Raw genomic sequence first — 26,457 nt, forward strand, 5'->3', positions numbered from 1 at the left:
TACAGAAAGTCAAGTGGCAACATAGTACGTTTGCCTGAAAGGAAACAGTGTATCTAGGTCACAGAGAAATCCCATGTCATTGCAAAAGTGTGATGACTAACAGAAGGTAGGAATACCAAAGATTTATGGCAATAATTCCCCAAACTGTTGGAAGTAATGTTTTCTCCTTTTTTTTTTTTTTTTTTTTTAATATGGTATAAATTATATTCCTACTCCTTGAATTGCTGTACAGAACTAAAATTTCAAGCAGATCAGTGGGTGGAAGATCAAAGAATGTTTTTCAGAATTTGTTTTCTACCTACATGGAGGTGGGAGTAATATGTCATAGGGACCAAAATGTATGTGTGACATTGTATTAGAGATTTCCCAGCTCAAAAAGAGCCTAAAATTCCTTCTTTAAAGTGGCACAGCACAGCACTGCTGAAGACTACCATTCTGTATCCTTCATAGTGACAGCAGAAGAAATGGGAAAGTCCACACAGAAACATCTGTGCTTGGGAGCTGCAAAGCATTTTGGTTAAACTAGAGAAGAACTGACATCCTTGGCTACCCAACAAGATGGAAAAGCTAAACATGAAATGATTCACTCGCCTGATCAACTTGTACAAGATACTACTGAGACTTTGCATCCATAGATGAAAATCCCTCCCTCTCCCTCCCCAGCATTCTTAGGAGCCTGGTATTGAGCCATGTAATTGCAGCTAGTCCTAGCAGAAAAATCCTGGACAACTGCTTGGATTTCACTTCTTGCTGACATAGAAGGCTGGTGGGCTAGGAGAAATCTTCTGAATAACACTCTAAAAGCACAGAGATAAAAGGCTGGACAGGAAAAATAACTCAGAGAAATGCAGGCCATGGAAGCAGAAACAGACCCATCTCTAAATGCCCACTTCCTACCAGGATAAGCAGTGCCTCAGACCACCTCCAGACCTCACAAAAAATCATCATTCCTGCCTCATCATTACAAAATTTTACACTTTAAGGCCTTTTGAAAGTTTTACCTTCCCTGCTCAGAGGCAGAAAGTCAGTGGAGAGCATTAGACTTCTTTTTATCTTTCATTGCTTTCTTAGACATAATACCTGAGCTTGTTTGGAGACGCATATAGTTTTGGGGTTTTTAATTTTATATGAATTGAACCAAATTCCAGGAACACAAAATTAAATAGATGTGCATGTCGCCTTGGGCAAAGGAGTGTCAGAATCTATGTTACTAGCAGAACCTAAAGCAGTGTGCACATCACCACAACCTGGCTTAACTGACAGTTCTGCACGGACATGCTTGCGCTGGTTACTATCCTACAGAGGATAAGCTACAACACCCAGTATTGCATGCCAAAGCAATCAAAGCTAATCGCTGCAGGAAAGTCCTGGCTGAGGATGGAGGAAAGCAAAAGCAATCCAGGTGTTCCCTTCAGTCACTGTTACTGTGGCTCTTGGTGATTGAAAGCAAAGTAGGTTTTCACAAACAACTGTTAAAGACAAGGATTAATGGTTTTATCCTGCGTTCTCTGACTTTTATGCCACTGGATTAGACTCAGTTGTCTCCTAGCAGCTGAAAGAGGCCTTCAGTAACCGATCTTTCATTTCAAACATAAGAAATAGCTGACCCAGAAACATTATCCCAGCAGAAACATTTTAAAAAGGAAAAACTTCATTCTGGAGAGGAACCAAGGAGGTAAGTCCTGATTCCTGCCAAGCAGAATTCTGGCTTTTCTAGGACAGACATTTTCTCCTCTCCCCTCCCATGCCTTGCCCACAGCTGCACAGTGCTCCAGCAACAAACACTGTCCCTTCTGGCATGCTGTTACAAACTCTCTTCTTGTGAATTTATCAGGCTCTCTTTTCCATTCAGCAATAGCAGGAAGGTGGAAATTCCTTGCTGAAGAGCTTTGGCCATAAAATGGAATTGTAGAGACCGCAGATGAACAATTAGGAGTGTACACAGCAGCCCGATTAGTGTGATTTCCTCTGAGTAAACAATATGGGAACAAAAAGTTAGCTTACTGATGCTTATTCTTCATCACAAAACACCTGAAATGATGGGAAAGGATCAAGCAAGATGCCTACAATTGTCTTTTGAGTGTTTGCCTTGGGTGATTTTTAAACAGGGAAAGAGAGGAGGAGAGATAGGAGACAAAGACTGGCAAAAAAAAAAAAAAAAAGAAAAAAAAAAGGTATGCCTTAATTAAAGTGCAGGGAACTGACAGTAAAATGAGATAAACTCTACCTTGCAGCTTCTATAGGAAATTGCATATCCCAAGAATCCTAATCAAGAATTAATATCATTTAGGAAATTAAGGGAGATTGGTTCTTCAGAAGAGTTCAGCACCAGTGACTCCCACTTAATTTGGTCACTTGATTACAGTGCTTCTCTGGGAGATAAAGCCCAGCCAAAAACATAGCCTTTGAGAAAAAGCAGATATTTTATGCAGGACTGGAGTCTTATCTCCATCAGCAGTCCCTACTGGGCTCTAGCCAAGTCCCTGTCAAGCATCCCAGCCCCTTCAGCTTGGTGATCTGCCTGATACCTTGGATAAGAGCCACCACCTCCACCAGAAGACACATGGACAGGTACAGCTTGTGTTCAGTGTTCCTCCTGGGGCACAACAGAGTCACCAGAGTCAGGAGCAGCAGGGGTGTTGCAGATGTACAGAAATGGAGGTAGACTCCTAGTAGCTCCTTCCAGCACAACCCATGCAATTGTGACACAACGAACTCCCATGATTCTCCATAAACAAGTTATCTTAGACACTACAGATGCCAAGGAATTTGGACACATGCGGAACAACACAGGCAGGTGGGATCTCAGCACATGGCCTAAAGCATCACACAATCGAAGTACTGCCTAAAAAATGCAGGGATCCATTTCTTCAGAGATGGCTCTTGGCACACTCTGTAGGATTGGGTCACTCTTCTTCACATAAGAAAGTTCTTTGTTATTGCTTCCCTTCTGGAACAAGAAGAAAGAGGAAGACACAGTGGCCACCATTTTACCAGCACAGCATTAGGTAGGGCCACACTGCCTGTGGGAAATGAAGCATGGCCAAAATTAGACTATTTTGTCTTTATTACCCACTCTCACAAAGGAAGGAAGACCTTAAAATGAAGGAAGACAATAGTTACATAACAGTACAATCAGTGGAGATGGTATGACTATATCAGGTTAAAGCTGGTGTGAGCATAAGGAGGAATTAGGCTGCAGTAAGCTAATCTTGCAGCGTAGGCATGAGATTCCTGAGGTTCCCGATATTCCCCTAGAGTGACTTCATTTCCCTTCAAAGTTGCTGGATACTAACCATGGCCTGCCTTTCTGCAGGAATAAACGAACAATGATCTGGTAATGGATTCCCTCTGGCTAACAGCCCACATATTGGATGCAGTTGTTGTTGTAACTATTTCTGATGTGTTCAGCTCTCTCTCACTAATGGAGGTGCAGAATCTCTCCTGCTTTTTCACCTTCTGCAGTGGCATTTGCAGTAGCTAACCTGGGGTTTCAGGTACACCTGCTCTGAAGAGATCAGTGCTGTGGCTGAGTCTCTTTATGTTTCTTGGTCTTGGTAAAATCTGCCACTTGTCTCCATCTGTAAATGCTGCTAAGAAAGCCATTCACAGTCTACCTTAGGGGTAAGCACTGAGCCCACCCATACCAGAGTACTGCAGCACCAGCCAGAACAAGGGTAGTCACAATTCTTTGTACTCACAAGCCTCCTTCCAAGACTTAGACTCACAATGGCACAGTGACCTTGGCTACAGATCAAAGCTGAAAAGAAAACACTGCTAGTAATTCAGGATCACCTTACCCAGCTTGATATAAAATAAGACTATTTGTATGCTTGGAGTGTGAGAGCTCAGAGCCAAAGAACAGGAGTTACAAAAGGTTTTCTTGACTTTGAAAAATTTCATTTCAATAACCTTAATCTGCCTGGATTTAAAAGGCTTGATTCACCTTTAACGCCGGTCAGCCCCACAAAGATAGTCCTGTGATTCAGTGAATCACAGCTTGGGATGCTGCTTCTTATTTACAAGGAGTTGCTTCCACTTTGAAGGTATACAGGAACTCTGCAATAAGTATAAACTACAACACTCAGGTCTACATGCACTGACAGCACGTAATGAAAATCAGGCTACTGCCTCTACTTCTGGCCTTTACTAGCAGCTGATGGCAGATTAATGGGAAGTGTGACAGATGGTCAAACCAGAACTAAAATGGAATAAAATGGAAGGTGCATTTATCTGTCTGCCTGGCAAAGCACTGAATATATGAATACTGCAAGCAGATCTCATAGGGAGAAACACACTGTTAATCAGAGGTTTGGCATACTTGCCATTATGGGTCCTAGCTCTAAAGGCAACCTCAGCTCCAACAGAAGGAGGGAGAAAAAAGGAAAAAGAGATGAGCCATTGTGCAGATGGGTGTACAAAAGTGAAACCATTTTCACTGTTAATGAACAGACAAAAAAACACACAGTGAGTGAAACCATATTAGCATTTCTCATTTGCCTGCTAGCCAGAAGAAAATCCCCATTCCCAAAGCACTGTCAATGACACTGAGAATTATGGTCTGAACAACAATGCCTGATGATGTTTACCACAGTGGCCTTGTTGTTGGGAAAAAATAAAAAATAAAAAATAAAACAAAGGTAGGGTCCTCCATGGGAATAGCAGGGAGAAAAGTCCAACCAGATCTCACATCCAAAGTTTTCTGAGGCTGATCATGTATAAAGAAGAACTGAATTTCCTCACATATTCATACATGCCCACTGAAAGCCTTTTTTCCCATTCTGACAAAACAAGCACCCAAGGCTATACTTTGTGCTCAGTGGAACTAAGGGAAATTGTAGCAACTGACCTGACTTCCGCCTGCAAGCCCTGAGTGTTCTGGATATCTCAAGCACGATTTGCAGCCCTGACTGACTTTGTGTTTCAGACCCACCACAAAAGCTGCAGTGCACTTCCAAGTCCTGGATGAATACCACTTGTAAATCACTTGTTAAGACCTCTCCCCTGTTCTTGCAATTCCAACACTGCTCAGCTTTGCTTTGGGGCTTGGCTATGCAAAGCTGCAGACTTTGTACAGTGATGCAACGCTCATCTCAGAGCCACAAGGGGAATGCAGGAGGACCAGAGGCAGAAAAGCACAATTACTTCCCAACCACATCGTGGGTGTCAGTATCTCGCTCTCGCAGGGGCACACTGCCACCCTGTGGAAATGGTCCTTCTCTCACAGAAGCCTTGAAGAGCTGCAGGGAATCGGCCAGCAGCCTCAGATGCTTGTCATTAGCCGTCCTGCTAACGCACCAGCAAGCCAAAAGCGCTTCAGCACTGTGCTGAAGCAGGGTTCTGTGAATTTAATTTATTGACGCTAATGCAAATTTAATTTCAGCTAAATCTTTGTAATCACACAACTTGTGTCAGGGTAGCTGCTGTGGACACAGTAATGTAGCAATTGAAATGTATGTTCACTGCCACGCGCTCCGCTTCTCTTCACCAGTACATTAATAGAACAAGGGGCAGAACATCTAGAATATCTTCAGACAAGTGAGATGACAAACCACAGCTGGGTGCCACATCTGTCCCGAAAGCATTAGGGCAGCATGCAGAGAAAGGCAGAACATCTCAAATGAAGCAGGATGCTGGCACCAGGTTTCTTCCATCCTACTGCCTCCAGTACATCTTGAGTCCCATTCTCTTGCTCTCAGTGGGCTGGCAAAGAGCCAGCCAGTCTCAGCATTAGTCTGAAGGTCAATAATAAACACCAAGATTCAGCCTCAACTGCGTACTTCTGTCAGCAGAAAAATAAACAGCAGGTAAGAACCAGTGGAAATCTCTCCTCAGTACACTCTGAAGGTTATTTAAACACAGCCTGGAGACCTTTTTATTCAATAAGGGCTGCAATTAGCTTGAAAATTAATCTTAACACATCTCTCTATGACAGGGTAAGAAATGAACTTCCATGAAAAAAAATCAAGCGATGCTACTGACAGATGAGCATTGCATTCAGATCTTAAAAATAAAGATGTGAAAACTAATAACAAGGGGTTTGAGTTTACATTCCCAGTTCCTTACAATGAATCACAGAAACACAAAATTGCCAAGGTTGGAAAAGACCTTCAAGATATCCATACACCTACCACCAATATTTCCCCTTTATACTTTGTCCCTCAGTGTACACCCACACAGTTCTTGAACACTTCCACGGATGGTGACTAAGCCATCTCCCTGGACAGCCCATTTCAGCACCTGACAACTCTTTCTGAGAAGAAATTTTTCCTGATATCCATCCTGAACCTTCCCTGGCACAACATGAGGCCATTCCCTTCTAGTGCTATCGCCAGCCGTGCAGGAAAAGAGGCCCACCCCCACCTCACCACAACCTCCCTTCAGGCAGTTGAGAGAGCAATAAAGTCTCCCCATAGCCTCCTCTTCTCCAGACTGAACAATCCCAGCTCCCTCAGCCACTCCTCATAAGACTTGAGCTCCAGACCCCTCACAGCTTTGTTGTCCTTCTCTGAACACATATGAAGGCCTCAATGTGTGTCTCTTAGTGAGGAGCCCAAAACTGAATACAGTACTCGAGGTTCAACCCCCCCAGTAATGATTACAGGGGGATGATCACCTCCATGCTCCTGCTGGCTGCACTGCTTTTGATACAAGGCAGGAAGCCATTGGCATTCTTGGCCACGTGGGCACACTACTGGCTCGTGTTCAGTCAAGTACCGACCAATGCCCCCTGGTTCTTTTTTTCCACACAGTCTTCCACTCTATCCCAAGCCTGCAGTGCTGCCTGGGGTTGTTGTGGCCAAAGTGCAGGACCTGGCACTTGGTCTTGTCCTCCCCAGAAAGCTGGAGAAACTGGAGAAACTACCAATTACCAGAAAACAAAGACTGCCACTTACAGTTATGCAGGTTCATCTGCAATTCACAATAGGCCTTACAAAGCCCACAGAAGGGGCAGCACTTCTTTTGATTTACCTCAATAGGCTTTGGGTCAGACCTCAGATGCAGCAACCTCTCATTATTATTTCCATTACAAAAAAAAATTATGAACTCTGGTGTATGCACTCCTCATTAAAACAGACTGCTGTTTCATGCCAACAATCACACAAAAAGAGAAATGAAACATTCTCATTATTACCGACAATGAAACAAGATCCACCCTTTTCAGCCTCTTTCCCAGTTCTTCAGATTTAACTACTGGCATAAACTTAATGAATAAAATCTGAAGCAAAGCAGTCTGTACCAGACAGCACATTGTAATCTGAAATTACATCTGCTCTGACGTGAAAACCCCAAAGCACCTTTGATGAAAAACCATTCGCCTTCCAGATACACAATTCAGGATTAGTCCTTACGTATTCAATAGTCAGAACCAACTGGCTGCTTCTCTCTGATTCAATCAAGAGACAGCAATCTGAGACTGCATGGCCACCTGAGCTTTTAAGACATATGGCTCTGAAGCTAGCCCCACTGAAGATAGGTCTTGACTGTTCATGCTGCATGTAGTCTCAGTCATCTTCAAGTAAAGGCAGAAGGAGAACAATAGAATATACATTGTATATACTGCATATAGTTTAGGAGAAGAAATACAGTCTGTTTTACAATTCAGAAAACACAAGCAGGGTGTGAGCTGTCTCAATGATACTGAGACCCACGTTCTGCAGTTCATTTCTTACCTTCAACAGTTCTTTTTGGAAGTCTTTACCATCGTTCATCCCCTGGAGGTTAGCAATGAATTCTTGGCAGGTCATCTTTTTCCCAATGTTCTGGAAAAGATGACAGAGAAACAAAGCACTAGAGCCATGCTACTTCCTAAAATGACATAAACATGCAACATCTCAGATAAATTACATCTCCCAGCTTTAAATCAAGCCCAAGGCAGATGTTACTAAGAAGTCATTCCCAACATTACTTAAAGGCAAGCATCTCTTTGTGAACTTAATTGGAAACAGCAAAGTGCATTTGGGCCTATCTGAATAGAAAAAAGCTAAGTACTGTAGAGTAATGAACAGGGCGGTGCTAAAGCTCACTGGTATATGCATTGTGCCTTCCACCCCCATGTTTCCAAAGATTCTATCAGTCTCTGAGAGAAAATATTTACTTGATTCTGTTGCGAGGCACAAAGAAACAAAAAAACTGAGGCTCTTTCCAGACCTTTCTCTTAGCTTTCCAATCGTCCAGTAACAACTGCCTTGCAACAGTTAGATACACAGAAGCACCCACTTTCTGAGTCACAGCGCTGAGATTAACTTGAGGTGGAGCTGCTGCCAGTGGAGGATCAGGGGTGCGTTAGGAAAGGTTCTTCACCAGAGGGCAGTAGGCAACAAACAGGCTGCCAGGGCAGTAGCCAATGCCCCAGCTGCCAGAAATCAAATAAGTGTTTGGACAACTTCTCAGACATAGGATTTGAATCCTGGGCAGCACTGTACGGAGCCGGGTGTGGACTCAATGATCCGTGGTCACTTTCAGCTCAGAATGTTCTATGATTCTCTGACCTTTCCAGGTAATACTTTTTCTACTTCATTCATTGTCTGAAATTATCCAGCTGAGCCACAGTCTTTCAGCAAATGCCTGCTGGTCCAAAATCACCTCACGTGGAGGCTTGAGGCTGCCTTAAATTGCTCCTGAATCTCAGTCTCAGTCAGCCATCAGAGAAAGTGCCTGTGCTAGGTCTCCCTAGCGCCCCGTGTGCTAAAAACCCCAAACTTGCATGTGGGAAGCCTTGTGAGCAGACAGAAATGGTAATATCAAATTGATAAAAAAGAAAGCATAAGAAGAAACACTACAGGAACAATGGGAAATCAGGATTCTCTGATGACCACAGTATTTCTACAGATGCCAGAGAGGACAAGGTGGTGAGTCTACTCCATGGTCAGGGTATGCCCTGGCTGCAGAATAAAAACTAACCATAATCTTCTAGGTCAACTGAGAGTTAGCCTCTATCAGGCTACCAAGCTGCAAACCTCCACCTGCAGTACTGTGTCCCAATAAGCAGTGTTGCTGCACTTGCTCCCTCTGACTAATGTAAGTGCATTACAAGGTACCTGCCTTGTTTCTGCATGCAAAACAGACTGCTTACTATTCCCCTGAGGAAGCAGCCTTCCAACTTTATGCCCTCTGCCCTGTCTTGCCAATAAAATGTGAAATATTGACAGCCTACTCTGGAAGAGCTTTATGCAGACAGAAGTTAAAAGCCAAGAAAGGGATGAGTCAGTAACATAGATTATTCAATGCTACAGCTACATGATTGCTTGGGCTGCTCAACTACTCCCATTCCATAACAGAGGCCTAGAGAAAACTGGGAATTCACCAAACCTTGACTATCAACCCTATCTAGATGCAAAGGGAGATTCCACAGTCTTTGGCCACATAGTTCTGCAAAAAGCAGACATGCAGGAATACCCCTACTTCCAGAGGGGCACACAGCGCTTCCCACATCATTAAAGATCTTAACAACATAGTAGGGCTACAACCCTGGCCCTCTGGTTGCTGAATACAGCTCATAAGTGCAGTTTTTGGGCGCAAGCTGGAGCTGTTCTCATAAACGTGCAAACACCTTCTTTCTTCCCTGTTACAGATATCAGACTGTTTCTGTTTGCTTCCTCCATAGCAGTTTGTAATTCTCCACACTGACCAAGCCCAACTGCAGTATGGTCCAGTTTACTTATTGAGATAATTAGTACTCCAAATGAATGGCTGTTTTGCTTCAGGACCATAGCTAATGTCTCCACACAGTGCCATGCAGGTTCCAAAACTGTGTGGAAGTCTAGAGCTACCCTGAACACAGTTACCTCTCTAACATGTTCTTACAGTCTGGATAATGGCCTGCCTGCAGAAAAGCGAGCATGCATCTCCAAGACATAGCTAGCAAAAATGCTGTATTTATGAAGAGAAAGAAGTGTTGTAAAGCAGGGGCAAATAAAGGAAAAAGTAAGAGTTTGTCTACAAGAGTTAAGGGAAGGTACAAACAGGAGGCCTTACAAGAAATCGAGCTCACTATGAAACAAAAGTATTTGCAGTTACTTTTAGTATTGTCAGCAACAAAAAAAAGCTCAGTGTAGACAAGCTCAAACTCATTTGTTTTCTGCTCTTGTAGAATCATGCTCAGGTCAGATTGAAGCATTATGTCTTTGTTAGGAAACAGGCAATTAGTATATTTGTGCAAGGAGCTGCATTCCAAGTCAGAAATGCCTAACTTACCAGCTATGCAGAAAAATGAAAAACAGTAAGAAGAATACCAAAATTAAAGGAAATCCCAGAGGGACAGAGAGAAGCAATACATATGCAGAAGTTTGGCAAACATTAGAGCTCCATACATGTAGGTCCATACAGTCTCCAACGTTACACTGTATATCACTCAACCATCCCAGTTTCAGCTGCAAATCAACAGCAGCAATGAAGGGCCAGAGCACCTCTCTCCCTCCAGTATCTAAAAAAAGCCCACTAAAGAATCACAGAGAGCAATACGCAACACTGCCAGCTCAGGCACAATATTCAGTCCTCCCTCCCTGTTGTGCCAGGCTGTTTGCTACCCTGTGTAACAGAATACCTGTGCAGGCAGTGCAATGTAATCAAGGGAAGCAGAGAAGGTTGAGAATTACACCAAGGCATGCTCCCCAAATTCCACTCACTGTCCCACGCACTTCTAAGCTAAGGTAAGCCCAGCTTCCAGGGACAAAATTCTTTACAACTCCCCTTCCTCTCCTGCTCCTACTATCTTCAGATCAATGGAATCTTCAATCAATGTGAAGCGGGCATCAAAATCCCTGGAGAAGCATACAGAAGCCTTGGCTTTGTTACCTGCACCCACTACAGAGCTCTGCCCCACAGGGGCTGAGCAACCCTTGCAGACAGACCCACCACCATGTAGCCCAGGCTACCCCTGTCCCATTGGTCACGCCAATGGTCATGGACAAGCCTCTGTCACCTTCTGCCCAACCCACATCCCTGCTCTGTAAGGACAGAGAACACCTCCCACTACAGGAATACTATGCATAGCAGCCCATTTCAGCGCCATGAGTGCTGAAAGACATGTCCTAGGGCTGCTGGCACCTTGCTCCAGTGTGACTAAGAAAATTTCAGCTAGAAAATTACTTCCCCCAGGCAGCCACTGGGGAGAGGAATTTGCTGGGGGAATGCGGAGCTTCAGCTCAGGGTATCCACACCCCTCCTCACTTTCTTGCCTTCAGGCACCCTCATAATTACCCTGGCTGAGCAGAACTCTGGTTCTACCAGATCTTCCTTCTGCAGCATAAGGCCTACAACCAACACCTTCCCCTTGTGACTTTCCCAGTTTCTCTTCACTTCTCTTCCTTCTTCCACTTTTCCAAGTATTTTTACATACTGGAAAGGAGAAATCAATCCCAACAACAGTTCCCCAGCCAGAACCACCTGCCATCATCAGGAAAGGATGGGGATGAGACAAGAAAAGAAGGAGCTCAATGACAAGGAGCTTCTTCACACATAATGGTAAAATCAGGTGCAGCACCAGGCCTAGACCTGTGTACTCCTGGGCATGCTGGACAGTTCTGCCTTGTACTACAGCAGTTTCAGGGAGAACAACCACCTCATTGTTTGCTGTCTGCAACAGAGATGTTCAGAGTACTTTAGAATCAGCCCATCAGCAAGGGGATTCTGTTGCCAGAAGACTGTTACCTCCAGGCACAGAGTTGTCAGGAACAATCTATATGAAGCTGTTCATACTCACGTGGCCATGCAGATCAGTGTTTAGCAGCATCAGGGCACACGTGAGACAGTGAATTCCATCTGCAGAGAGATATAACCAGTCACATGCAAACTCAAGACTGTACCCTTAAGGATGGATGAAAACAAGCCTCACAGCCTAATTGAATCTGTTTTTTTTTTAATGGTAATCTGTTTATCAAGAAATACAAATAAATAAACAAACAGTGAGGTCATTCCACAGTTGCCAAAACAGAGCAACCTTTCTTTCACCTTTTAATGAATGTCAAAACTATCTTGCAGCACCCACAAATGAAGCAAACTAGACAGGAAACCATGCTGACATCAGTACCATAGCTTGAATTAATTCCTTTTTATTTTATCTGTTTAGGACAGAAAGTGAAGACAGAAAACGGCTATTTTTCCGTACAGTATGATAGAACGTAACAACTGTATTTGTTTTTCTCTCCTTCTGGACCTCTCCTCAGTTCAGTGGAGAATTCTGAATAACTTCAGCCATTTATTTTCACTGCCTAGACTTCGTGCTGGATAGTGAGTACTCCAGCAATGTCTAAGGAGGTCTTGCATGACCTCCTGATCACAGGTCCTCCACAAGGCACCAGAAAAGACACACTATTCCTGACTGCACTCCCAGAGTCACTGCCGTACAGCTTGGAATGTCAGTAAGGATCAACATTTGCAAAAGTAGACACCACTCTCATGTTCCTCATTTTCCACGCATTTCTTTTAAATTCAATCTCCAAATGCTTAAATTCAGTTTCCAAACATCTATTACACTACGAAAAATAACTTATCTGTTCTCTTGTTTATAAACACCAGATGTCATCTTCTCTTCTCTCACAGAGGCGAGAAAAATGATCACTTATAAAGCAAAGACATCCTGCAGTGAGATGCAATTAAAATCTCTTGTAGCCAAATCACATACAGATTCCCGTGTTGTAAAAGAAGAGAAATGGTGGACGGGGATATACATATCTTAAAAGTCAGTAAGACTGTGTGATCACAGGCCTAAGGCCTTTACAAAAAGACAACCCTCAAGACAACTACTATGTTTTCTTATCATGCTCATACAGGGCCTACTACCCAACCAATGTGACAGAATTCTAGCAAAGCACGGAGTGAAAGAAGTACTACTATCATCACTAACGATAGTAAGTCTGAAGCAGCTTGAATCTGAGACTGTGGTGCCTCTGTTCAGGTCTGTGCCATTTCTCCACAGCAGCCTGCATTCCCAATTCCAAATCGCAAATATAACCAGAGGACTAAGAAGGAAAAGGAGAAAAGAGAAAACCAAATGCAATCCTGGATTTCCACTGAAAGAAACAAACACCACATTTCTGCAGTGCACTACTTGACTACTGACAGTGGAAATTCAGCATCAACATTAAAACCCTATGCAAAGTCTACAGGACTCACTTTAATCCAGGCACTTGTTCAGGCTCTGAACTGGAAATGTACTTTCTGCAACTTGGACTAGAGTAAGGCAGCCACATCAAAACACAAATCATTGTTTTAATCTGTAAAAGACATGCTTGTTCTTACTTACTGCCTGTCCTGACTTAAAATAAGAAAGGCATAAGAAAGAGGATAGAGATAGCACAGGAGCAGATCACACCTTACTGCTACCTATTCTCTTGTCTGACAGGCAAGCCAGAGAAGCTAAAAGGATATAATGAGGGCAAATGGCAAATACCATCTCACTATAACAAGGGTTAACCACAAAACAAGGGGTAAGTAAACAAGACAGCACTTCCAAATGCAGCAGCTTCTCCTTAGTTACACTAGAGAACCAGAGGCACAGTTCAGCCTGTGCATATTTCTTTTTCACCCTCCTTCCTTTCTCAGCTTTCTCAGTGTGTGATCAGCCAGCACTGGAATTACAGTCACATTCCACTGCTGGTGTGGCTGACTGAACGCAGGAGCCATGCCAGCTGACAGTGTGCCCTCCTTTTGAATGCCAACTTTTTCGAGTTCGATCTGTGTGCTTGCTTGTTTATTTTTCTCATCAGTTTCCAAAATGACTGAAAACACTGGCAAGGAGGCAATACTCTGACTGATGTTAGTAAAGATGAAAACTCGCCAGGGTCTACAGCACCCAAAATTCACCTACGTAACTGGCAAGAATGGGCATGTGCAGCATCAGTGTGTGAGAAGAAACAAGCATGGATTGGTGTATGAAAAATGAACTGCATCACTTCCAGATAAGGTGGCATTCTCATTTACTGTAGCTAGAGTGCAGGCACCCACACACACTCAGAGTCAGGGGGACCGAAAAACAGAACTGCAGGCACTTAAATCTGAAGAGGCTGCAACTAAGAATTTACACTGAGGATGCCTGAAGATCTTTACACATGATTACGTGTGGACAATATGAAGGGTTTCCATGCTAACAACAGGCAATTTCTAAAGCATGGCACAACAGTTATACATCACCCTACATGCAACCATACAAACAAGGGGAGGATAGAAGGAGACTAAACATCTTCTTATAAAAAGCAAAGTTACCTTTAGAAGAAATGGTGTTTGGATTACACTGATAGTATCTGCTGGAAAAGTGGACTAAAACTCTCTCTCGTTCCTGAGTTTCTCCAATAAGGGAAAAGGCTTTAAAGAAACTCCTAAAAGAATTGCATAGAAAGGAGAAATTAAAATCATAAATCCTTCTATCCCCCTCAGACAGGGGAAGCATACATAGCTACAGAGCTTAAGAAATACATAAGCACATGCCCAACAGCTGGTTCCAAGAAGCCTGTCAAGGAAAAACAGACTATCAACCCATGCACAGTTAATTCCAACATCACAGTACATGAACTAGGAGTTAAACTACCACTGGTCTTAACCATGGAATATACCAGCTAACAAGCAAATTTAATAACTGAACTAATTTTTCTTAGTTTTCAGTGTTTTTCATTTCTTCAGGTAAGACACTGGAACAGGTCATGTACAACATACATCCAGGATGTTCTCTGCCCTTTTTGCCTGCACCTTTTAACTTTACAGCCATCATTATTTCCATCAAAATCAGAGGAACTAATCCAGGCAGTGAAGTGAGGCATATGCACTAAGGACTTGGAGTTGGGACAGAATGTGAAATCCTCCCTCTGGTGGGACATGTAACACAGCAGCCATGACCCAACAGTCACCTTGCAGAAGGGCAGTGTGGCCATGTGCCCTGCAGAAAACGAGAGAAAGAGGACAGAAATTTCTCCTGTTGTGCATCAGTAGCAGAAAGAGCAAAACCTGCACTGCTACTGCTTTTGAGTCCTGGGCAGAGGGCAGATGCATACAGGGGCACAGCCTGTGCAAAAAGAGGGGACTTCTTCATCTACCTCTTCCCACTCCACTGTTGCTCCTGCTAGAAAAGCTAGCCTTTTGCAGCCAAATCTCATCAAGAATCATAGAATCACAGAATGGCCTGGGTTGAAAGGGACCATAATGATCATCAAGTTTCAACCCCCCTGTCACAGGCATGGTCGCCAACCACCAGAGCAGGCTGCCCACAGCCACATCCAGCCTGGTCTTGAAAGCCTCCAGGGACGGGGCATCCACAACCTCCTTGGGCAACCTGTTCCAGTGTGTCACTACCCTCTGTGAAAAACTTCCTCCTAATATCTAACCTAAACCTCCCCTGTCTCAGTTTAAAACCATTCCCCTTGTCCTTTCACTATCCACCCTCATAAACAGCCATTCTCCCTCCTGTTTATATGCTCCCTTCAACTACTGGAAGGCCTCATTGTGGATGGCTCCCCAGAGCCATCTCTTTTAACTACTGCATTTCTACCCAAATCCCCACATCTGCAGCCAAGAGATGACCTCAGTGCTATCAGCCTACACTCATTTGTTAAGATGCTTCTAAGAAAAGCCTGAAAGCACAGACTTTTTGGGTCTGAAGCAAGAAGGTATACAAAATGAGTGCCTAACAGACAAATTTTAAATATTTCATAGGACTGAAACACCAGATCTGAGAAGTGAGGAATATGCTGCTGAAGCACTGAAAGTCTGTCTGACCTGGAAGAATAATATTAATTGTTTTTCTTTGATGTAAGGTCAGAGACAGACCATACTTGCAGTGATCTCACACCCATACAGAGTGTGATCTGCCTGGTAATAACTTCATTTCACATGCAGTGTATTGCAAATTACTAAATTCACAAGTACATATAATTGAGTCTCTACAGGATTTCTCATCCAACCCTATTTCTTGCCCTAATGGAACTTTTTGACAACTAGCTGTCCCAGCTCTTCCAGCTCGGGCTCTCTCCAGCAATAGCCCCTGCTCATGCTTGTCAACAGAGACCTACAAGCCTCTCCTTGTTTTCAGTACATTTACCCATCTGAAAGAACCCTCGGATTGGCAAATGGTGGAACACTTGTTAAATAAACAAGAAAGATGCATGAGTGACACAAGGTGACATGCATGTGGAAGCAGAGCTGGGCAATGAATGACTGTCATTATATCCTGGACTGTCCGTCAACCGTGTTACAAACCGTACAACAGCTTCACACAGTCTAGGGGTAATGCGGGTCAGGGCTGCAGCTATGGGCTGTGGTGTGCCAACACATCACCATGCTTTAACAAACCACGGCTCACCAGCAAGCCAGCAGTAATGGCACAGCTACTTCTCACTCCTGCATATGTGGGGTAGCATACCACTGGGGTTCGTGCTGATCCTTTGACTTCAGACTGTTCTATGTGCTAACGGTGCCTGTCAGCCTCTGCAGTTTGGCTCAAGTTCTTTGAGCATCTAAGTATCATGCCAGAGAGAGCATATTTTAGAGAAGGTCACAACTATTAATATTAACCGGAGATCCACAGGGAGAAGAGACCGCCTAAAAATGTGCTGCAAAATAATTAGGTGTTGGATTTCACAATTTAAAAGATGGGTATATTTAGAATCACGCCTCAGGGCACCTAACACCCAGAACAAGGAACCAGCATCCTCCACCCTGCAGGGGGCTGGTGCTCAGCTCCTTGGAGCATGCAGAATTGTAGCACTCTGTTAACTCCTTCTGCAGGTGTGTTCCCACTGCCGTTAGTGTGCAGGACTTGAGTGCTGTTTTTCGCCCTGCAGACAGAGGAACGACTCAGATGCAGTTGCTGGCAGCTGACCTCCTGGAAATTATTTGTAAGGGGACTGACAAAACCCACAGCCTTCTGGGGTTTGTACAGTTAGTGAAAAATAATAACCCTCTAGAGTAACCCAAGTCAGATGATTGAAACTCACTTTAAATCCCTCTTCTTTTTCTGTCAGCATTTAACTATCCATCAACTGTGCCAGTAGGCCACTGCTACAAAAATTTGGTACACTGCCTCCTGAGAAAAAATCCTGAAAACAAACTGAGGCCTAATTTGAGGCCTAATTCTGGTGTAAAAAGGAACAAAACTTGAAGGATGGGTTTTCAAACACCCATTCTGGCAGCAACCAAACACTCATAGGCATTTTCAATACAGAGGCTTTTGCCATTCTGCATATTTTTAGGTGCCTCAGAGGGACACAGCAAGAGGGCTGCTGAGCCACATGAAATCCTGGCCCCTGCTTTGCACTCTGCACCCAAGCAGAGCAAGCTCCAAAAGGCATCAGTGAAAAAGTCAGTGAGCACAATGCAGCTCAGCATGAGCAACACCTTCGTTCCTCAGCTGCACCTGGCAGTCCTCCTGCTCACTGATATGTCATTTTTCTCCCTGTGAAGGAGAAAAGGATCAAGGATCATATCTACGCAGGTCCACCCAAAGATCGCCCTCTCCAGGAAATGCCACTGCTCCAACAGTGCTACAGTGGTGGCATGCCAAGCCAAACAGGAGAGAAATGCTCCATCCCAGAATATGTCAGTTCCATTCTTTACCATCTAAAACTCCCACTATTCAGTCAGGACAGCAGAGCACAAAGCACAGTCATTAGAACAAGAACATCAGGTTTGCAAAGAGGCATATACCTGAGTGAGAAGTCCAGCGTCATGCCTGTGAAATCAAAAAACTTAAGGTATTCTTCGGCCACAAGCTTGCTGAATTCATTGCTTTGAACAAAGAAGGAAAAAAAGAAAAGTCAGTCATTCAAGAGTGAACTCCCCCAAATCAGTAACATGAACAACAGGACATATGTCCTCACATCAGCACGTACTTTTTACCCAAATGCTTTGCCACATCAGAGCGCTTGAATTTGTCCAGATGGTAGAGGCGTTTAGCCAGGTGCCTGGCTGCTTCCAAATTGCTGCTGTTGCCATTGCTGAGATCATGGCCAAGGGCTCCAACAGCATCTTTCTCCTGCAGTTTATTGCTCCCCATGGCAGCACTGGAGTCTAACACCATATTCTGTAGTCCAGCAGCGCTATCAGATACAAAAAATGTGGGAAGAAAAAAAGTAAGGCGACAACACACAGCTTTGAGAAGGATTTACTTCCTCTTAGAATAGAAGGTAATTAATAGTACAAAAGTGATATTACGTGATAGAGCAAGTACCAACTAATTGAAGGAATTGTGTAGAACAGGGACATTTATTTAATCGCCATTAGAGTATAACAGTTAAACATGGAGACCCGAATACGGGTTTTCCACCCTAGAAGCACACTGTGCTTCAGACTCACCTTTTGAATACGCCGTGTCCAAAACCTGCTCACTGAACAGAAAGGCAATCTGCTACAGTCAACCCACAACTGCACCAACAATAATGGCTTCTCACTTCTTGAACTATTATTTTTTAATCCAATCATCTGCAAGCAGCGGGTACCCAATGCGTTTGAGAACAGTGTAAAGAGGTCTCTGTATAAGCGAGCCATTAGCTACTTTTCACAGGAAAATGCAGCCAACCAGCTAGGGTGTTCAGCAGCTCTATGCTGAATCAGCACAAGTCCCTTCCTCATTCTTCCCCAGTTGTCCTGGAAACAATGCTACTCCCCAGATAACCTCCCCAGAAGTCTTAGCAGCTTCCATGCAGCCCACACACGGAAGGCATCCCACCAGGAGGCTCCACCAGTGATAGCAGCAGGACTTGCAGCAAGGAGCTTGGTGTGGAGAACTGGAGAGAGACATAAACCACCGGGCCAGCCCAGAGAGCTGCTCGCTTTCCTCCTGTTCCCTCATGGCAGTAGTGATTTCCCTCATCAGTTGCTCAGAGTCAGGATATTCAGCATGTTCAGCAGTCCCAGGGCACCTTATATAAATCACACATTTATAGATTCCTCCTACTTCTGCTGCCGGAGGAAAGTTCTGGCTAAGCTGTGTATTGCTTGTCCCCTCAAAGAGGCAAAAACCTTCCACATAAGAGAGCATACCCTACATACATCTCCCTGCACATGGAAAAACCTTTTTTTTTAAAGTCTGCAAAAGCTTTTCCCAGATACTTGTGTGAAAATTTATGCACAATCTCAGTTCTGTGTGTGTGTGACAGCATTTCTATTTTTTTAAAAAAGTACTATACAGAAATTCTTTCCACTAAGTCTTAGTTTACAGGGAGCTAATGTGTGATCAGCAGAGGCCATGCACAGGGCAGATATGAGTGGAATGAGTTAAAGATGATTTTAAACACAACACTTTGACATGCCAGAGTTTCATATGCCAGTGCAATTTTCAGGCTTGACAAGCCACAGTCAGCACAACTGATCACTCCAGCAGCAATTACCTACCAGTTTACTGCAAGGTTCTTTATTAGCCCTCCAATGATGAGATTTTCATGCAGTGTGAACTAAGAACAAAAATATTTGCTATTTTGCACACCACCTTCAACACATACCATCACTTGTGCCCTACCTCTCTTTTCATATACGGTTTAATTGAGGGAGGTATGCAGTGCTACTAGAGGAAGAAGCGTTACCTACAGAGTAACATCAAATGGAAGAATCAAACATACCTTCAGTACAACTTCTGTTTTTTCTCCCCCCCTCCTTTTTTTTCTTTTCTTCAATTTTAACTGAGTATTTGGGGAAAACAGACATCCTCTTCTTACAAATATGCATTTATTTAAGTGTACATAATAAGGTGTTTCATAAGCATAAATATAAGGGCTTCATTCTCAGTGGTCTATCATGGGATTTATGACGAAAACACAGCTTTCAGAACACTGCCCACAAACCACCCCAGAAAGCAAATAAAAAAGAATATCCTCACACTGTTGATTTGGGGAATATCTCTTTAGCCCTCTTCAACAAAAGGTTGGCCAACATCTGAAATTTCCTTACAAATTTGCTAAATTTGGTCCACTCCAATCTTGTGAAGAAAGCAAATTTCCAACTCCTCTGACATGTGGCCAAAGCAACACCTTATCCGTTCACACCTGCTACAACAGGTTTTGAACACCCATCTCTTACCACTGAACAAGAGCAAAGGATAAACAGGCAAGCTAACACACCCACAGTGCTTTCCACACACAAAAGCTACTTCAAAAGCCAGGCCAACTCGTGCAACCTCATTCATAAATCACAGCCTGTTTCACCACCACTCTTTACTAAAGGCAGTATTTATAGCCTGGAAAGATGGCCAGAGCTGACAAGGAACATCTGCACTCTGTTAGGAACCAGTGCACAGCAAGAGTCAGTATTACCACAAACCTCCAGAAGTTTAGAAAGAGAAATGCCAGTGTCTGCCACTTGGTGAAATGAACCATGCAGGAGCTGCAGGCTTCTGTTGTGCCTCTCAGGCCGCCATTCCAATGCAGAGCAGGAAGGAGGAATGAGGAGCGGCTGAAGGAGCTGGGATTGTTCAGTCTGGAGAAGAGGAGGCTCAGGGGAGACCTTATTGCTCTCTATAACTACCTGAAGTGAAGATGTAGTGAGCTGGGGGTCGGCCTCTTCTCTCGTGTAACTGGTGATAGGACTACAGGGAATGGCTTCAAGCTGTGTCAGGGGAGATTCAGGCTGGACGTCAGGAAATACTACTTCCCTAAAAGAGTGGTCAGGCACTGGAATGGGTCACCAACCTTGGAGGAGTTCAAAGAATGTCTGGATTTTGTGTTGAGGGATATGGTTTGGTGAGAACTATTGGTGGTAGTTGGATGGTTGGATTGGATGATCTTGTAGGTCTTTTCCAACCTTGGTGTTTCTGTGATTCTGTGAAAGCTCAGCAAGAAGCTGACAGAGCTGCATAAAAACCTCACCCCCAAGCTTCCCCGATTTAAATTCTTCATTCTCGCTGAGAGTCCTGGTACACATAATCAAATCACAGCTTCTTTCCGTCCTTCTGGCAATTAAGTAACACATTGCTTAATTAATAAATACAAGAAGGTGGTCAAATCAATAACACAGGTTGTCTGTAAGCCTCGTGTTCTGGGAAATTGGAAAGAGACTTCAATTCTCAAGTTTCCTACACAGTGAGTAGACACTGCTTGTGCCACCAAAGGCTTAGGTATATAAACACCTTATGTTCACAGCATGGCTATGGCAAGCTGTCATTTCTGTGTTCCTCCTGGACAGGTCAATTTAACAGGGCCTGGAAGGGCTGACATCTCCTGGCACCTCCAGGTTCTGCAGGTATACTCTTTCCATCCATCCCTCATTGCTGAATGCAGATATTGACATCAGCTTCCTTCTGCAAAGTGCCTATAAGGGACTTAAACAAAAGGCAAGGAGTGACCCGTGTTGCAGAGACAGGCTTGTCTTCCATGGTCTGCAGCTTCTAAACATCTGGAGTCCACAGCAGCACTACTAGCTAAATAGAGACAAGAAAGGGCTTTAAACAGAGAGATGACTGGACATGGATTTCTCATGCAGCTTTACTCTTCGTCATACAAAATGAGAAACTTTTACTGACAAAAGTGGGCCGAAAATGTAGTAAATTATATTTCACTTAATTCTGTATTCAAGGCCAAATTGCAACAGTACCACTCCCAATTGCCTTCACAGCAACAGCTGCTGATCTTCATCCTTGTATTGATCTTTTCTATCAGGAAACAGAAGCTACAGAAAAACAAACCTCTTTAGCCTCACAGTGCATGGGTTCTGGCTTGAAATCAGGTACTGACACCTCTTTTCTGTCCCCAGCAATGACCATCCTCCCTGCTGCTTCTGCCAAAGCATTCCTATATTCTCAGCTGAGCATGCACATGCCCTGGGCAACTATTTCCAGCAGAAATTATAGCAATTCAATGAACAGCCACTGCAGTAAATTCAGTGCTAACAGCAGAAACTAATTCTCTGTACTCATAGATGAAACATGCAGACCGCAACATCTGCAAAGCTGCTTTCCCATAGCATGCCTCAACAGCCAGGAAGGGTCTGAAACTTTTCATAGCATTTTCTTTACTTCATTACTGACAAGGTGCATGGGGATTTAGCTCCTAACACCAAGGTATCTCACTGTGCTCAGCATTTGGCACACTTGATCTGTTCAAGAATCCTCTGTACTAACTTTCATTTTTGTCTTTTTGATGTTGTTCGCAAAATTCAAACTTTCACATAGTGATGCTGAAGAGGGCTGGTGAACAGATAGAACTTCCCAAACGCACGAGAGCAAGACCACTAACCCACAGGTAAGGGTCCAGGCATGCTGCATCTCAGTTTCTATCTCCCAGTCTACAGGACTGCAGATGGAAACCTCAACATGAATACCTGCAGTGTCAGGCACATCAGACCTTGGGATGCTCTTAATTTTCAGCAAACCTGTGGGGAAATAATTCTCAGTTTTGTCCCAGAGAAAAGCACATTAGCATTCTGCACTATGGGGAAAGAGCTCCTACTCAAATATCAAAAAGAGCAGCCAACACAGCCGCCAGCCAGAAAATGCTCAGGGCTCAACCTAAATGGAGTTTTTTGGACTCCAAGTAAGTGGAAGTTCCTCCTGAAAGTAGGAGGAAAGCAGCAGTAACACAGTTCATAACACATTTTTTTCTCTCAAACAAACATGCATGCCCTTATTATGAGCTCTGCTTCAAAGCAGGCTAAGTCGGGCATTTGCCAAAGTCTATCAGAGCAAAACCATAGCAATTATAAAAAATAAGGAAGGGTGGAGAAGAGTTCTGGCTCACTGAAGCCAGGGCCAGAACAAATGCTGTCTGCAGTAGGAACGCAGCATCTGCCACGGAGCAAAACCAGGGCTGCTAACGCTGCACGCTACATTGCTCGTTGTTTGAAATGCCTTCACCCCAAGCCTTTTGGTTCCCAAACAGCCCCCATGGCAGCTCTCACCTTGCAGAACAGCAGAGACATCAGAAACACAGGAGTCACTGACAACAGCGTGGATTGCTGAGCCCAGCTAGGCTGTGTGAAAAATCTCTCCCTAAGAGAATGAAGCCCTGCCCCACAAACTTCCAGAGGAATGCTCATACTCAGCCAGCAACACGCTTCCATGCTTTAGAGCAGATGAGGAACAATTTGTGTCACTGGCTGAGCTGTATTTTGAAGGAGCTGAAGTGCTTGAACAGGTTGGTTCAACCCTAGCCTTAGACAGAAATGAAACCCTGGCAGCAGGAGGGCATGACGACTTGGTTGCTGTTGCAAATGACAGGCTGAGAGCTGCTCTGAACCAGGTTCTCCAGAGCCAGAAGTGAGCCCAAAACCATGTCAAGCAGTGATTTACCAGTCACCTCCAGTTCTAGGGCTCTTCCAAAATTAGACCACGGGAGGTTTTTAAAAAAGTAATGCTTTTTCCTGGTAGATGACTCATTGTGCAATTTCACTCTGAACTATTTAATCAGCTTTGAAGTCCTAAGAAGGAGTTCTCTTCAAAGGCATGCTTTGAAGTAGATCACTCTTTGAGAACTGGTGCAGCTGCACTTCACTGCTGCGCAGATCAGGAGATATCCATGAGCACACATGGAGGGAGCATAGACTGCACAGACCTGAGACACCAAGGAGCTGTGAGAGGTACTCAAGCTCCTTCATGTCACAAAGGGTGGAGACAAAACAGATAAATCCTACAATCTGTTACTGGCAATCAATGAACATATACGCAAAGTCACTTTCCAGCACTGAATGAATGGTGTTGCTTAAAAATAAGCTCTTGCTCCCTAAGATCAGATGCCTTTTTCTTTGATTAAAAGAATTCCTGTTAATCATAAATGCAGAGCTAACTGCTAAAATGTTCTGAACATGCCAATTCTGGTAGGGTTGCATTGTAAATGCTGCCTTTACTGGATTGCAGCGCTAGGACACAAAGTCCCTCCACACAGAGACAAGATTACAATCGTTTTAGGAGACAGTATGTCTTTTATTAAACTGGCTCACTGCCACCCAACTACAAGTGTTTCGCTAAAAATAATCCAGGTTTGTTTTCCTTTCAACTTCATGCTCCTTTCAACGCTATGGTAGGGTTAGAGATGGTAAAGTGCGCTCCGGTCCCCGTTCTTTTCAAGCGCTGCTGCCCACTATGCCTGCCTTCCATCCCAACAGCCACACAGCAGCAGGAGGAAAGGAACCCACAAGATACCTTGAGGCTTGATGGACAGCCCGATGTGGCCAACGGACATGGCAGCAACCTGCACTCGGCACTGCCTCAGGCTGGCAGATGCTGGGCTTGGGTGAACAGGGGCTTTCTGGCCCACATGGCTTTGACTTTAATGGAGGAATGCCAACACGTGCCAGATTAGCAGAATTGCTTACAGCTTTATACAGAGTGCTTTGGGAACTGATCAGCTGCTCCATGTTCCCCCCCACCTTTTTTTTGTTTTTGTCAGCTCCTGGGTATTTGTTTTGTTTGCTTTGCTTTTGGAGGAGGCTGGGAACTGAAGAGGCGAGGAATCAGCAGCCCTTTTTGCCTAAAACAACAGTTTATTTAGGAGATGGAGGCACTTTTACAAAGTCTCACTGAACTTGCACCACAAGCACTGTGTTAACCAGAGCAGGGCAAACCTGCACCGTGTGATGAGAGCCTCACCACGAGTTACCAAAGTACCCTCCAGCAGGGGACACTATGACGACAAGTGGCCTAACATTTTTAATGTGACAAAGGGACAAATCCCTACCTGCCAAAACAGCGACACCAGCTTCAGAAGAGCCCCAGAGAGGGGCTGAGAACCAGCAGTGTGCTCAAGTGGCCAAGAAGGCCGAGGGTATCCTGGCTCGTATCAGAAACAGTGCAGCCAGCAGGAGCAGGGAGGTGATTGCCCCCCTGTACTCAGATCTGGTGAGGCCAAACCTTGAGTACTGCATTCATTGTTGTGCCCCTCACTACAAGACATTGAGACCCTGGAGCAAGTTCACAGAAAGGCAATGAAGCTGTGAGGAGAGTGGAGCACAAATCTTATATGAGGACCAGCTGAGGGAGCTGGGATTGTTAGGCTGGAGGAGGCTAAGGAGAAATCCTATCAGTCCTCAAACTTCCTCAAACTTCCACCTGTGGTGAGGTGGGGGTAAGCCTCTTCTCCCAGGTAACAGCAATAAGACCTACAGTTGCACCCAGGGAGGGTCAGGTTGGATATGAGGAAAACTTCTCCAAAAGAGCGATGCTGCAGGGAAGTGTTGGAGTCACCGTCTCTGGAGGTGTTCAAGAACTGTGTGGATGTGGCACTGAGGGACGTGGTTGGCGGACATGGTGGAGATGCACTGACAGTTGGAATTACTTAGTGACCTTACAGGTCTTTTCCAACCTTAATGATTCTACGATTCTATCATTCCAAAGAAACCTATCCTTGCAGGTTGTGCCATATTGTCTTTACCTGGATTTAGTGCGTCTGTGCCAGGCTATCACATCTCCTCACATCTCAGTAGCCGATGGATTCAGCCAGCCATGCACAGAAAATGCACTCCAGTATGTGTGTGCTTGCTGTCTGGCTGCAGACACATTTGATACACTCACTATCCTGTAACGACAGTGAGCAACACTTCTCAGAAAAATTCTCCTTACTCCAGGCATACTTGCAGTTTGAGAAAAAATGTAACAATGAGCATAGCACATTTTCTGCACCTTTGAAAAGGCACCTGAGAAAGACAACAACTTAGATGCACTGACAGGCAGGTTCAAGAGTGACTTCTGCTTCCATTAGTCCCCTCAACCCTTTCCAAAGAACAACTTCCACCCGAGGGTTGCATCATCCTATGTTTACAAAAAAAGATGAGCTCATTTCCTAATTCCTGAAACTGCAACTGCTGTGCTGTCATTGCAGTGATTTGAGAAGTAACTTCAATTTTCTAAATGGGCATTTTCAAGCGAGAACAGGTGGAAAAAGGCAGCTATGAAAATCTCCACTTCTGTGAGGTGCTGCCAGTAGCCAGCACAGCATGACTTACCCACTCATCACAGCAGAGCCAGCTCATAAGCAAGCACACAACCAAGAAAATACCAGCTTGAGAGGAAGTTGCAACTGCTCTTATTCACTGCATCCTTCTCCATAGGTCCAAAGTAGTGAATAAAGAGTAGTGGTACTTTCTGACAGCCCCGCCTTCCTAGGTCCCCAGTGTCACTGTGATGTCACACACGAAGGCCAAAACATAGCCACTTCGCAGCTTAGGGATCTTAGGCAGATTTCATTCTGAATGAAAACACACAGTCAAGTCATAGGGTGAGTATTCAAAAGGGAAAAGTCCTACCAGGCTGCAGCTGCAGAGGCTAATAAAATGAATGAAGAAAGTTTACCCATTAAGTATGCAAGTTCTGCATCTCACATTTACACTGAAAATCAAATATAAGCTACCACTGGAAAAATAAAAACAAGGTGTAAGCTGAAAGCCAGAAGTGTAAATTCAGTGTAGATTCAAAACTGACTTTATCTATCACAAAGTTTAGTAAAGAGGAGTAAGCAGAGTAAGGAAAGCACTGGAAATGATCCATATGCAGAAGAAAGAAAACAGCTGGGAACTACTATGAGAATTTGAGAGGTCCAATCCATTAAGAGT

The 26,457-nt window shown here is 44.2% G+C and overlaps 1 protein-coding gene across 1 annotated transcript in view; it reads right to left on the minus strand.

Moving 5' to 3' along the window:
- Positions 1 to 26,457, minus strand: part of PSD3 (pleckstrin and Sec7 domain containing 3) — a gene marked incomplete at both ends in the record, with an annotated part of 111,730 nt that overhangs the window by 61,834 nt on the left and 23,439 nt on the right. Inside the window, 5 exons of the mRNA XM_079548121.1 lie at positions 7,674 to 7,763; positions 11,705 to 11,763; positions 14,206 to 14,318; positions 17,635 to 17,715; positions 17,820 to 18,026. Of these exons, the coding sequence (XP_079404247.1) occupies positions 7,674 to 7,763; positions 11,705 to 11,763; positions 14,206 to 14,318; positions 17,635 to 17,715; positions 17,820 to 18,026 (550 nt within the window). The remainder of the gene's footprint in view (positions 1 to 7,673; positions 7,764 to 11,704; positions 11,764 to 14,205; positions 14,319 to 17,634; positions 17,716 to 17,819; positions 18,027 to 26,457) is intronic.

Source organism: Tetrao urogallus (genome assembly GCF_951394365.1).
Source record: "Tetrao urogallus genome assembly, chromosome: Z".
NCBI lineage: Eukaryota > Metazoa > Chordata > Aves > Galliformes > Phasianidae > Tetrao > Tetrao urogallus.